Source organism: Ursus arctos, unplaced genomic scaffold, assembly GCF_023065955.2.
Source record: "Ursus arctos isolate Adak ecotype North America unplaced genomic scaffold, UrsArc2.0 scaffold_6, whole genome shotgun sequence".
NCBI lineage: Eukaryota > Metazoa > Chordata > Mammalia > Carnivora > Ursidae > Ursus > Ursus arctos.
In genome coordinates, this window is record NW_026623078.1 from 83,834,900 (window position 1) to 83,847,057 (window position 12,158).

The 12,158-nt window shown below is 54.3% G+C and overlaps 1 protein-coding gene across 3 annotated transcripts in view; it reads right to left on the reverse strand.

Moving 5' to 3' along the window:
- The window catches only part of AGO2 (argonaute RISC catalytic component 2), a 111,454-nt gene that overhangs the window by 31,519 nt on the left and 67,777 nt on the right, over nt 1–12,158 (reverse strand). For all 3 annotated transcript variants that reach the window (XM_048212432.2, XM_057307939.1, XM_057307938.1), the window contains exons 4-8: nt 4,951–5,132; nt 2,772–2,908; nt 1,871–2,005; nt 981–1,068; nt 144–291 (exon numbers count right to left, since the gene is read on the reverse strand). In XM_048212432.2, coding sequence (XP_048068389.1) covers nt 144–291; nt 981–1,068; nt 1,871–2,005; nt 2,772–2,908; nt 4,951–5,132 — 690 coding nt within the window. The remainder of the gene's footprint in view (nt 1–143; nt 292–980; nt 1,069–1,870; nt 2,006–2,771; nt 2,909–4,950; nt 5,133–12,158) is intronic.

The window sequence follows — 12,158 nt, forward strand, 5'->3', positions numbered from 1 at the left end:
GCACGGTGGGCACGTCCTCCATTGGCCCACGAATCCCTCGGGAGTCACCACACCGTTTCATTCGTGGGGAGGCAGGCATCAGAGGGGCGTCACTGGGGGGCTCTCCCTCCAGCCCCAGAGCAGCGCAGACAGGAAAGACTTGCCTCGAGGGGAAGGTAGGTGTGTTTCTGCTCCTGTCCAACTTGTAAACATGGGAGGTGGGGGTAGCGCAGAACCAGCTTGTGCCTGTCCTTGAAGTACTGGGCCACTGTGCACTCCACCGTCTGTCCGCTCTCCTGCTGGAGCGGGAATCTAGGGAAGCGAAGGAGGGGCTCAGGCAGCAGACCCCGTGTGCACCAGCTCCCCGGGTCTGCCTGCTGAGGGCTGAAGAGGGTGGACAGGGCTGGGGGGGGGGGGGGGCAAATGTCCAAAGCACCTGCAAGGGGTCAAAAGCAATCACACCCTTCGGATGTGCAGTTTGTAAACTTCCACATTCTCTCCAGAGTTGGGAAATAGAAAATACTGACATGCATGTAACACGCAATCATCACGGATCACAGAGGTCTACAGTTCCTGTACGGCACTGAGCACAAGTGAGGGCCACCCGGAAAGGCCTGAGCACGTTCCAGCCAACTCGGACCCGAGCACACGGCACGAGATGGACGTCCCAACACTAGCCATGCCTGGGAGGTGGGGGCACCTGCTCCCTCCCAGCACTTGCTCAGCACTGAGGATTGGAAAACAAACAAAAGCAACCCTCTCTCGCCTGTAAAATTCAAGAAGGAAGACTAACAAGGAGCCACCAACCCCTCCCCACCCGTATAGCACAATTTCACGATTTTACTTCACAAGGGCCCGGGTGGCTCTCCTGAATCAAAGGTATAGCTCCAGAATTTTGAACGAGAATGAAATAATCCTCTCCAGAAGGGTCACTGCTCTGGAGTCTGGACGCCAGTGTGCCCATGCAGGGGCTGCTCGCAGGGGTGGGCTGGGCCACTTACGTTTGGTGGCTGGCGGGCCGCCGGGTCACGTTGCAGACGCGGTACTTCCTCTTCATCTGCCCGCAGTGCGTTATCTCCACCTTTAGACCTGGCGACACAGAGAAGCCCAGCCTCAGGGTCCAGGTGCGCCTCGGCCGAGGGGAGGCCCCACCTCCCGAGCGCCAGCTGTCGCGGGAGCCGCCCTCAGACCCCGGGGCAGGGCGCTCTGGTGCAGCTGCAGGGCTGCCCAAGCCCTGGGGGGGGAATTCTGCGCGGGGCCCACCCCACCCGCACAGACGCCTTCTGCCCCAGAAATGCCACGGCCAGAGGCTGGAGACTGTTCTTAAAGATAAAAGAGATGATGTCGGCTCAGCAAAGACTCTGTGCTTCCTCCAGGATTATTTTTAGCAACGGGGACTTCTGATGGCCTTTAGGAAGCCCTCAGAGGAGGACAGGTGTGGGGGGGTGAGGGCGACAGGTGCCGCCGACTCTCCGCGGCTGGGCGGCGGGGCCCGAGTCAGGCCGCAGCACTCAGGCTGTGTTTCCTTGAGTGGAAACCAGGCTCGCTGGGTACAGATGCCGCCAGGGCTGTGAGGGCCACATGACAAGGCGTGAAAGCGTGCTCCCCATTCCGGAATAGCACAAGGTACTGGTTATAACAACAGTGCTGCTCTGTGGTCCTGGAGTCCAGTGACTTGGATGCCACTGGTCACTGACCCACTCCTCACCCTACACGGAAAGCTATTTGTTTAGAAAGTTACTATTCTCGTGCTGAGAAATGGGCCTCGTTCATGTCTGTGCTGATTGATCTGACGGCTAGCCATCTCGCCGCCTCCGTCCCCCAGGAGCTCAGGAAGTGCAGCGAGGGGGAAAGGCAGGGCCTCGGCCCGATGTGCAAGGCAGTGACCCACCTTTGATTTCTTTGGTAAACTTTACCCTTTGGGAATCTGTCAGAGGTTTCTGTTGTTCTTCAATACTTTTAAAATCCAAAACTTCACAAACAAACTCGATTACTGGCTGTGCCTTATAAAATGCAGTTGCTGAGACTATAGGTGGGAAAAAAAGAAAAGTAAAAGTGGATGTGAGGTGTGCCCAACAGTGCCCCTTCCAGGCCGGCCCCCTGGCCTCTGTTTCCCTCCATCCCCGGGGTCCACCTCTGGGCCTTACAGGTGGCACAGAGCCAGAGGGGGCTGCCCGGTACTCCGTCTGCTCAGGGCCCAAAGACAAAGTCACCCTCTGGGAATAAAATTAGGTTTAAAATGAAACCCCACCAGATCACAACAGCCATAACCTTGGATTTTCTGACTGCCTCCTGGTGCAGATCTCTCTGAAGTTTACTGTTCCTTGCGTGATCCAACCCTGAGTCTCCCAAGAGGGCAGGGCACCCTGAACCCAGAGGACACCAGCCGGAAGGCAACCGTCCAGGCTGGCCCCTAGCCAGCTACCCCGGGCTCCTACCAACCAGGCTGCAAAATGAAAAGGTGAGATGGTGGGCGGGCCTAGTGGTGGGAGGTCCGTTCACCACCCCCAAGAAACCCTGGCTCTTCCTGGTGGACACCCGCAGCAGCATCTGGGAAGGAGTCAGGGACGCAGGCCCGGCTCAGCGCCCTGAACCTCAGTCTCTGGAGTGGGCCCTGCAGGTGGCTCTGAGGATCGCATCTCACAAGCAGGTGAGGAAGGCCAGGTGTGACACAGCATCTGTGGCTCTGACGGAGGCCACGTCTGGAACTGGCCACACAGGTACTCCCCAAGGTCTCGGCCCCTCGGCAACGCTCCAGCCCCACCCACGACAGAGACTGGAGCTTTGCTTACCATCAATATTTAACATCATTTTCCAAAGAGAAGGTCGGACGGACTGATGGAAGCCAAACCACACTTCCCGGCCCCCGCCAAGGGGGTTGGAGCAGCCCTCGGACGCCGTAAAAAAGGAGCGGCCCACGGGGGTGTACCTGCAACAAGAGACCCCCGTCTGATGAGAAGGAACAGGCTGACGCCAAGTCCGCTGTTCATCGTGACAATCCAGCAGGCAAACACTCACACTCGCCAACGGTTCCGCGTTTCTCTCCGTACGGAACCACGGTTACCGAAGTGCACTTCGTAGGCGTCCGGGGCTGCCTCTGAGGAACGGTTTAAGCACAGCCTCGGGGACACGGGGCCTCAGCACGCAGCTTCCTCACATGAGCTGGTCTCCCACCCGCCATGCTTCTGGACCCCAGACATGCGCTCTGGCTGTGCAGGGCCTGGGGCACACGGGGTGTCGCTGGCTGCGTCTCGTGTTTCTGACCCTCCCTCCCCTCCCCCAGGCTCAGTGCTCTAACGTTCATCCTCTAGGGCTTATCTGTGCACAGTGCTTCACATCTTTCCAGAACAGGGCTGTGTCGCGTGTGCAGGGACAGCTGGAAGGAGCGTCTGCCAAGCATCTGCCACAATCAGGCCGAGGTGGCTGGACCAAAGCAGCCCCGGGCCCGGGGGAGCCTGGCTGCTTTGCCCAGGACCATGTTGGGATGTAGCACCCAGCATCTATTCCCCGCTCCATGCAGCAGTTCTGCAGGGGAGGCTCTCAATATGGGGGGTGGGCGTGGGGAGGAGCTCGGCCTCCCAAGCGGGATGGTAAGGTGGGTGTGTGAGAAGGGCCTAGCTGTCCATGGTGCGCGGAGGGCAGGAGGCCACCTGCGTGAAGCAGACACCTCTCAGTGCAGCAGCACCCACGGCACCTGGTCGTCCGGACGTGTCATCGCTAAGGATCCGAAAGGCAGGTGCGTCTTCTAGGGGCTGTATTAGAGACCCTACAGTCTGCACTATGAACTGATTGTGGGGGTGGTCCTTCTCTCTCCCCCTTACACATGTTAATCCTGCCACTTTTTCTATTATTTTTCCAAAATGAAAGACTTTCCTCCTGACTGTAAAACTAACATGATAATTAATTCAAAACTCAGAAAACAAAAATCACAGTAATTTCTGCCACTCGTTTGAAAAACATATTCAACATTTTGGGAACTGCCTTTCCAGATTTTTTTTTTTTTTTTGCACCCACCTGCCTTCCTGCCCACCTTCCAAGCAGTAACAGATTACACCCCAGAGGCCGGGGGGAGGATCCCTGCCCGGAGTGACACCTGCCTGTATTTGGTGGCCCCCACCCAAGTCTGGAGACTGAGAACACCAGGGTCCCTTTAAAATCCAACGAGGCACTCCAGAGCACCTCCTCTCACACCTACATAAGGGATAAAGGGAGCCCCACTCCCCCCTCAAATCTTAGAGCTTTGTCAGTACGATGAGAGGTCAGCAGGGAGGCTCATTTCTCCTGTCACTGGTTCATTCAAACAGTTCTCGAGGCCCTGGCGGGTGCCACACACATGGGAGGAGCGGGTCGTCCCAGGTCAGAACCCCGAGGTCTGCATGTGGCAGACTGTGACACAGGGAATCAGTGCAGCCCCGCCACCTGGTAGAGTGTGAGCCGTCCCAGGAAGTTCAAAGGTGGCGATTTGTGGGAGAAAAGCAGCCCCGTGGAATAAACCAACAGTCCGACGCATCGTGTCACCTGTGGTCTCAGAGTCCTCCACGAGGTGGGTGCTCCGTCAAGTAGGATGCTGGGAACATTCCCTACAAGTCCTACCGTGAAGCCACAGACACAGCACATGCTCAGAGTATGGGCCAAGTGAAAATCATGCCCAGTGTGCACAAAGACGGGCAGGCCATCTTTTTGTGCCAGGTTGAGAATTCTGATTTCTTTTTTTTTTTTAAGGAATCTCTGCCCAACGTGGGGCTCGAACTCAAAACCCTAAGATCAAGAGTCACGTGCTCTACTGACTGAGCCAGCCAGGGGCCCCTGGTGATGTATTTTTGTATGAAAAATGTTCCGTGTTGGTATCGCTAGAATTTTCATCACAGAAACCCATGACCGTCACCACCCCTACTCATCCTTGCAGAGATTCCATCTTCTCCAGGTAACACTCAGGGTCAGAGCAGATGCGCCCACTTCCTTGGTCCTCACCTCATGGATGGCAAATGCCTCATGACCACATCCAGGGCCTGGATCGTCTCAAAGGGGACGCTGGGCAGCCGCCCCGAAAGTGCATCGTGTAACGCCTGTAAGCTCACGCAGGACACCCACTTAATGGACACCTTGAAGATGCGGTCTTTTCCTTCTCCAGGCAACGTGACCTCCAGCTCCACCTGTGAGGAGATCCAGAGCACACGGTTACTCACACTTGTCTCTTAAGAAGCTACTGGGAGGTCAAAGGTGGTGGGTCAGCTTCCGGAACACTGCTGGGTTGGAAAATTCAGCTCGTCCATTATCCCACCAGGCACGCATGTGACAGACGTGGGACCCGGGCTTTCTGCCGGGCCCTGCACACAGAGGCAGCCTGGAGAGGTGAGCATCAAGAGACGGTACCATGAGGAGGCACTGCCAGACCCTACAGAGCTGCTCTTCAGCCTGGGGGTCCAAACAGGGCGGGTGGGGAAACGGGCAGGGGGCCTGCGAGCTAGCCAGGGGTCCTGGAGACAGACTTCCCAGTGGAACTGAACACACTGCAATGGGTCTGAGGGTTTGCATTTTCTGGGTCCCTTCAGAGTCCACAAGCTAGGTTTGCAGTGACTAAACCATGAACAAAAAGCCTTCTGAGGACAGACGTGTGGTAAAACAGCCGACTGCCAACACCTGCTATTCCACACCGGGGCACTCCCGCCTGCAACGAACGCCTCCACCTCTCCTCGGACTAAACAGGGTCACAAAGAAATTCTCCGAACAGAATGTGGGTGCTGGGGACTCGCACTGGGCTCTTCCCCGCCGATGTTTTCAGAAGCTGTTCTATGGGACAGTCCTGCCCCAAGGGCACCAGCACCCCCAGGTACAAAACATGTGGAGACAAGGAGAATATATTTGCAAATGATATTACAAATAAAAGACTGGTATCCAAGATCTACAAAAAACTTCACAAACTCAATACACGAGAAACAAATAAACAAATCATAAAATGGGCAGAAGATATGAACAGACACTTTTCCAATGAAGACATACAAATGGCTAACAGACACATGAAAAAATGTTCAAAACCATCAGGAAAATTCAAATCAAAACCACACTAAGATACCACCTTACGCCAGTTAGAATGGCAAAAATTGACAAGGCAGGAAACAACAATTGTGGAGAAAGGGGATCCCTCCTACATTGTTGGTGGGAATGCAAGTTGGTACAGCCACTCTGGAAAACAGTGTGGAGGTCCCTTAAAAAGTTAAAAATTGAGCTACCCTATGACCCAGACATTGCACTACTGGGTATTTACCCCAAAGATACAGACGTAGTGAAGAGAAGGGCCATATGCACCCCAATGTTCATAGCAGCATTTTCCACAATAGCTAAATCGTGGAAGGAGCCAAGATGCCCTTCAACAGATGACTGGATTAAGAAGTTGTGGTCCATATAGACAATGGAATATTACTCAGCTATCAAAAAGAACGATTTCTCAACATTTGCTGCAACATGGACGGCACTGGAGGAGATAATGCTAAGTGAAATAAGTCAAGCAGAAAAAGACAATTATCATATGGTTTCTCTCATCTATGGAACATAAGAACTAGGAAGATTGGTAGGAGAAGAAAGGGATAAAGAAAGGGGGGTAATCAGAAGGGGGAATGAAGCACGAGAGACTATGGACTCTGGGAAACAAACTGAGGGCTTCAGAGGGGAGGGGGGTGGGGGAATGGGATAGGCCGGTGATGGGTAGTAAGGAGGGCACGTATTGCATGGTGCACTGGGTGTTATATGCAACTAATGAATCATCGAACTTTACATCAAAAACCAGGGATGTACTGTATGGTGACTAACATAGTATAATAAAAATATATTTTAAAAAACCCCAAAACATGTGAAGACAAAAGCTTCAACTTCAAGACCCATCAGAATCTCCTGGGAAGAAATTAAAATTCTCAGCCAAGCCTCAGAGTATTTGCCACAATAGTGCCCAACGGTCTCCAACAGCTCTGTCCAACAGAACTTTCTGTGATAACAGAAACGGTCTCTTCCCGTGCTGCCCAGAACATCAGCCACTGGCCCAATGTGGCCGCTGAGCACTTGAGATGTGGACAGCATGGCCAAGGGACTGAATTTTCAGCTTTGTTAACTTTTCATGAATCCACATTTACATGGACACGTGTGGCCAGTGGCTGGCGTCCTGGACAGTGGTGGGGAGTGTGCCCCAGTGACTCACTCCCTGAAGCAGACAGTCTCCTCCCAGCTGTGAAGTGCCCCTCGCCCACCCGGCTGGCTCCTAGTGGCGCCCAGACCCACCTTCACCCCATCACTTCAGTCCACCACTTACGATCCGCCACTCGCCGTGTGGTAACTGAGGAGTACGTCCCGAACACACAGCAAACTCAGACCCCACTCAGTTGGTGACGGAAACAATTCTGACATTTGCCAACAATACTTCCCAATATTTATGGAATGTCTAATTTGACAGGGCACGGATTGTATACATTTTACTCTTAAACACCCAAAGATCCCAGTAAGGGAGGCTTTATTCACGACTTTTTATATATAAAAATACAGATGCTCAGACTAAAGGTCCAGCCCAAGGCCACACGACTATGAAAGGCAGAGGCGGGCTGACTTCAGAGGACAGTCCACTCCCCACGTGCTCACGGGGTGCTGTCACTGTCAGGGCAGCACAACACAGATGCGCCTCCCCAGGCCCCCCAAGCCTGCAAGTCCCACAAGGAAGAGGTGGCAAACTCCTGGCCAGGGGTCACATCTCAGGTCAAGCGTTGCAGCCGCACCAGCCTCCTCCCTGCCCTCCTCGCTCCCTCTTCACTCAAAAGGCCTGGAGGCCACTCTCAGCTCCTGAGGAGCTCCTTCCCTCACACACGCACTACACCATGTTCAAACGTCCTGCGAGCCACAAGCAGACTGCACGCACCAAAGTCACCTGCACACTCACGTCCCAGAGGACACCCGCCCAGCAGCACCCAGAGCACCACCACGCCCAGCAGCCACTAACTGGCCGTGGCCTGATGCCCAGCGCGGAGACAGCACTGAGAGAGAACAGACACTTCCAGGACACTGCAGTAGGATCCCTTCCAGAAGGAAATGACAGCCAGGAAGACCAGAACCACACTGAGCGATCACCTCACACCTGTCCAAATGGCTAGAATCAGAACGATGAGAAAAAGGTGTTGGCGAGGATGTGGAGAAACGGGAAACGCTGCGCACCGTTGGCGGGAACGCAGCCACTGTGGGAGACAGTATGGGGGGTCCTCAGTAAGCGAAGAGCAGGAGTAAGATCCGATCCAGTGATGCCACTCTTGGAGTGTTCCCCGAAGAAAACGAAACGCTAATATGAAAAAAATACATGCATCCCTGTGCGGATCGCAGCATTATCCACACCAAGACAGGAAGGCAGCCCAGGCGCCCACGGACAGAGCAGTGGATAAAGAAGAGCAGCTGTCCGCACACCCTGGAATATTGCTCGGCCGTCAAAAAGGGGTATCTTGCCATTTGCAACAACAGGACAGATCTAGAGGATATCATGCTAAGTGAAACACACAGAAAGACAAACACCATACGATTTCCTTTATATCTGCAATTTAAAAAACAAAACAAATGAACAAACAGAAAGACAGAAGCAGACGTGTAAATACTAAGAACAACTAGTCACCGGAGGGCGGGGGTGGGATGCTGGGTGACACAGAGGAAGGAGAGGAAGAGGTACACACTTCCGGGGATGACCAGTACAGCATGGGCAGCACGGTCGACACCGTCACATGTTGTGTGGTGACAGGTGGTGACCACACTCCTACGGGGAGCGTCTCATAACGTGCAGAACTGTCGAGTCTCTGTCGTACACCTGACACCAATACACGTCCACTTTACTGCACGTCCACTTTACTCCAATTAAAAATAAAAGTCTGAAAATGCACCCCCCACCCAGCTCTGATCCTGCGTGACTAAGATCGGCAGCCACCGGGGCTCAGGCAAGGGGAGAACCTGTCCTTAAGGAGATTGGAGTCTAGCCTCAAGCACAAATGATGTTTCTATTACATGATGAGGCATTCGGATAAACAAACCGAACTTTTCCTTGCAAGAAAAGCACTGCCAGAGCATTCTGCCATGTCAATTAAGAAAATGTGAAAAAAAGTTAAAAAGTGGTAATTACACAAGGTGATGGATGTGCTGATTAACTTAATTGTGGTGATCATTCCACAACATGTACGGATATCAAATCATCACGCACACTATAAATGTATGCAATTTTATTTGTCAATTACACCTCCATAGAGCTGGGGGAAAACGTCTCTATGAGCAAACTAAGGGGGGGGGAAGGGGGGGTGCATTTTCCTTCAGCAAAAGATACTTCTAAACATGTTTAAGTGGGTTCCAGCCCAGCCTCCTCTTGGCCCCACACAGAGAGAGCAGAACGAGCTGCAGGCCCTGTGAGTCTCTGCCAGACACAGTGCCTCGAGAGGCTGCCTGGCGTGGCTATCTGACAGCTTTGGGACAGCGGCGACTTCAGAAGAAATGCCCCATCATGGGGCAGGGCGGCGCTGGCCTTCAGCTGTGACACAAGCCTGAGGACATCCTCATGTTGGTCTGGGCCGCTGGCCAGCAGAGTCCGTCCACAACCAAGATACTCTGATCCCTGAACAACCTGCAGCTCTCAGTCCCCACAATGCAGCAGCCCAAGACCACTGACTGGATGTGGTGGGACGCAGGGGCTCCCGGCTCTGCTACCTCCTGGGGCCTGACCAGGGCAGGGGGCTCCCCTGGGCTCCCCGGCTGCACCCTGGCCTAGAGAAGGGGGAGCCGGCTGTGAAGTTCAACCTCTCCAGACAGAACAAAGCCACACACTCAAAGTCACCAGGCTGACGGGGTCCGAGCTGCCACGGGGAGAGCCCCGCGCTGGTGCCCACGTGCGAGGAGAGGCAGAAGAGCACCGTCAGCAAGAGAAAAGCTGTGGATGGAGGACGCAGGTGTTTTCGACAGGGTTTTCTTGTCTCCAACTCGGCTGTTGTCTGGCTAAGGCCCCGTGAATTCACCGCTGCCTGTTCTGGAGAAAAAGAGGCCGCACAGGCAGGGCCCCAGGGCCGCCCACTCTCTGGGCCAACTCCAGACCACAGGCCCTTTCCCGGGACGGGGGGGGGGGGGGGGGGGCGGGCGTGCAGGTCACGTTTTGGGTGAGATGTGTGGGGGAGCTGATACGAAAGGCCATCTGTTACTGCTCAGCAACCAATCTCTTCAAAAACCCAACCGTCGTCCCTCCAAATTACTTTGGACAAAACCACCGTCCTTCCTCGTCCGTCTGCGAGGGATGTGGGGCCTGAGTCACCCTCCTCAGTGGGACCCACAGGCACAGCACGCTGGCTGCTCGGCCAGGTGTAAGCCACACCTGCCAAGCACCTCCGGCCCGGGCCAGTGGGGTTCAGGCACTTTGACAAATGCTGTGGCTTTACTGGAGGGACCCTCAGCCCTGAGAGGCAGCAGAATCGCCCCGAAGAGCAGACAAGGCCGAGTAGACCCTTTACCTGGATGTTGCCCAAGGAAGGGACCAGACGGATGGCTCCCTGCCCTTCCCCTCCTGCCTGCCCTCAAACCTCCGACCCTCGGAGCCAGCGCAAAAGCCTCTCTGCCCTGCCCAGAGCCCCCAACACGTTTTAGCTCAAGTCAGCAGTTGGCGGGTTTGCGCTCGCGGCCCCGGCTGGATGAGGGGCACAGAGCTGTCCAGGCGGGAGAGCCAAGACGTGTGTTTCGTGCAGGCATGCCCTCCCTTCCACGCGGGTGTCTTACCCATTCGAGCTGTGCCCTGGCCTGACGTGTCATGCCTTCGCTGAATAAACAGAGAGAGACTGTAGCTACAAGAAGCTGAGACCCAAAGCGGGGCCCCAGGCTGGACCCCACTGCCAGGAACAACCAACAACATACATTCTGACCTCGCAAATCACATTATGTTACTGCAAAGAGGGGCTGGGAGTTAAACCCAAAATGGTGATCAACTCCTACAACTTCTTCAGTCTCCATTCTGAAACGTGAGGGCCTGGCCTGGGCCGCAGCGTCTCCCAGCCCAACTGGAATTAGGGTGCGTGGGCTACTTAGCAGGAGAAAGGGTAAATGACAAGCGCTGCCTTCCTTGAGTAAGGGCCACAGGCCACGGACCACGTTTTGTGTGCAGACCTGGGGGAGCCTCCAGCAGACACAGGTGGAGGACTCTGACTACAGAAGTGCCCACCACTCAAAGGAAAGTACTTCACAAAAAAAAAGAATAAAAGAAAACAACAAGGGACGATTTGCTACAAGAGGTGACTATCTGGGAGAAAAGGGGTCATGTTCTATCAGCCTTTAAACAGAAGAGATCAGCGTCTCCATATCACAACTGTTGCACAGAAGCTTAGACGTGACGGGAAGCAGTGGCCGGGGGCAGGCTCTCCATGCTCACACACAGAAGGCACAAGAGGGTGGGGTGAAACCTGAGAGCACGGAGGGCACACCCCCACCTCTTAGACCACTAACCACAAACCCCGCAGTCTCCGCTAGGCGCGTCGTAATTAAGTACTTGAAACCCTGATGACGCGAAGCATGATCTGGGACCAGTAGCATGGGCACCACCTGGGAGCTGCTTTTTAGAAATGCAGACCCCCCCCCCTCAGAACCTGCATCAGGAGCACAGGCAGCTCATCACTGGTGGAGATGCTCTCCCAGGGGGTGGATTCATTCAGTTTTCAAAGAACCTTGGGAGGCGGCTTCTGCATACCTCCCCCTTTCACAGGTGCGGCCCTGGGGGCTTTAAGACGGCTTCTTACCCAAGGTCCCACCACAGGAGAGGGCAACACGAGGACCTGAACCAGGTCTCTGTTTACCCCAGAGCCTGGTTAACTTCTACAAGAACAAGTTTCAAATGTGAACACTGTATCAACTCCCCCATCCCTTCTGAAGGAAAAATGTTCCTATGCCCCACCTAGCATCTAATTATAACTGTGTACAGATAAACTGTGAATAAACTCCTTATGCTTTTTTTTCTTATACAACTTTAAACAAAAACAAATGTGCAAATTAAAAACTTCATAATAAATTTCAAATGCACCAGCGTGTTTCTTTGCAAGGCATGATCCCAACTCAGTGGACAGGCATGGGGTCCCGGGACTTCCTGCAATTCAGAATGCCGGTGTCAGTCACCCCCCGCCCAGCCCGGCCGTGCACCACTGTTATCT